Source organism: Nansenia antarctica (assembly GCF_963989245.1).
Source record: "Nansenia antarctica genome assembly, chromosome: 12".
NCBI classification, from domain to species: domain Eukaryota; kingdom Metazoa; phylum Chordata; class Actinopteri; order Argentiniformes; family Microstomatidae; genus Nansenia; species Nansenia antarctica.
In genome coordinates this window covers 3,013,078-3,015,034 of record NC_137682.1, presented here as the reverse complement: position 1 = coordinate 3,015,034, position 1,957 = coordinate 3,013,078, and the positions used below count along the sequence as shown (strand labels likewise).

Sequence of the window (1,957 nt, the reverse complement as noted above, 5' to 3'; positions counted from 1 at the left end):
GCAACTGAACTTCAAATGGACTGTTGCCTAGTAACCTGAACACAAACATGTAGCACTCATGGAATGCCTCTTGTCCAATCAAATCCAATCAAATGACTTGGTCGGAAACTAACTGTTGTATACTCCTTTGTATCCCTCCATGACAGTGCTCCAAACTGACCAAACAGATACGGTCGGCCAAGAAGGCCAAAGATGAGACATTTGAGGAGAGAGACATTGAGCTGAGGGAGCTGAAGGACTTCAATAAGACCATCAACAAGATGCTACTGGAGGCCATGGACGAGGACCCTGATCTTAAATCCTCTCTTCACATGTACTTTGTCCAGGTAAGGTGTCCTGTTGTCGTGCAGAAGGCAACAACCCATCACATTAAAGTCTCATGTTTGATATACTTCACTCAAGAGTATTTTGATTTGATTTGATTTGATTTTTATTAGGAATTTACAAATAACATCATTTACACATTATGACACTAAGTAATGTCCAGAGAATGGCACTTGAAAGCATTATTTAAAACACTTATTTCCAAAGTGGTCCTCGATGGAAACATAAAATGAATAAAAAACAAAACATCACACAGTATAAAACATAAAATGAATAAAAACAAAACATCACATCATAAAACAGCATAAAAAACAGTATAAGAACCAGTAAGAGGGTTAGGGTTGTGGTTATGGTTAAGATGTTTTTTGTTCCAGGCCAACCTGCCCTTGCCCTCTCCTTCCTCCACTCCTGCCAGCCGACCAAGCTCCAAGACCAGCTCAGCTCGCAGCTCAGTCTCCCACGGGTACCAACCTCCATCACAACACAATCACTTTCATCTACACAATCAATCTGTCATAACATAGACACGGCTGTTCTAGTGTCAACTGTCACTTAGATCCAACTGTCACTTTCAAATTAACCTCAAGATTCCTGTATATACCCTGTCATAGTTCTGAGGGTTTCGTCAGGTACGAATTACACTTTTTTTCTACTATTCAGTCCCTCACAGAGCCACATACCATATGTATACAGCGCTAACAGACACATTCGATGAAGAAACACACCCACATAGCGTAGTGTCTAACAATGGCCCCTTTCACACATACAAGCCTTCCCAGTAGTTTGGCCCTAATCCATGTTTATACTTCAGCTCTCTGTTTAACATTAATACCTTTCTACCTGTGGTTGTCATTTTACCGTAGGTCGGCAGGCTCGTCGGCGAGTAGCAGCCCCAGGGCATCATCATCAGTGCTCTTCTCTCCCCAAACTAAGACCCTGGAGCTGGGCCTGGGGCTGTCGGTGAGGTCCCCTCCTCTCACCACCTCTCCACGGGACTCCCGTTCGTCCAGCTCTGCCAGCAGCAGCAATAGCAGCAGCCAGCGCAAGAGCCCATAAGACAGCAGAGACCTCACCTAAGGGCCCATGGCAGCAGCATCTCTCACTACTCATGAGGTTAATATCACCGCTGCTAGCAGAGAGTGTGTGTCACTATCCAATCAACTTTCCAAGAGTTTGCTGTTAATTAGTTGATTGATTTTCATGTGTTAATCCTTTTTTTTTTTTTTTACAAAATTTGAATGAACAGAAGTGATTGAAGAGATGATTTGATGTCATTAACCTCCTATGATAGCCTCTATTATATTACATTATAAATGTGTACTACATTTTATTGCTATTCTTCATCTCCTGACTCTTTATCGTGATGTATACAAATGTATCATCATCCTTGCTCTAAACATTTAACACTAGTGATGAGAGATCCCACAGGGCGTTGGTGTTTGGAAGTGCATTGGGATATCATATCATCAATTCCTCTTTTTGAACTCGGTTAAGATGGTTGTCAATGGCTTTCAGTATAATACAACACCTTTCTCTTTACATACATACTGCTCACACAGATATAAAACATAGACAATACAGGTCTTACTACTTCCACTGTGATCACAAGAGAGAGAATGCTTTCCAGTGCACA

At 41.7% G+C, this 1,957-nt stretch overlaps 1 protein-coding gene across 1 annotated transcript in view; it reads left to right on the top strand.

The window, feature by feature from the left end:
* Positions 1-1,380, top strand: part of ccdc39 (coiled-coil domain 39 molecular ruler complex subunit) — a gene marked incomplete at both ends in the record, with an annotated part of 12,561 nt that extends 11,181 nt beyond the window's left edge. The window contains 3 exons of the mRNA XM_080543144.1: positions 147-326; positions 699-787; positions 1,188-1,380. Coding sequence (XP_080399270.1) covers positions 147-326; positions 699-787; positions 1,188-1,380 — 462 coding nt within the window. The remainder of the gene's footprint in view (positions 1-146; positions 327-698; positions 788-1,187) is intronic.
* Positions 1,381-1,957: the final 577 nt, after the last annotated feature.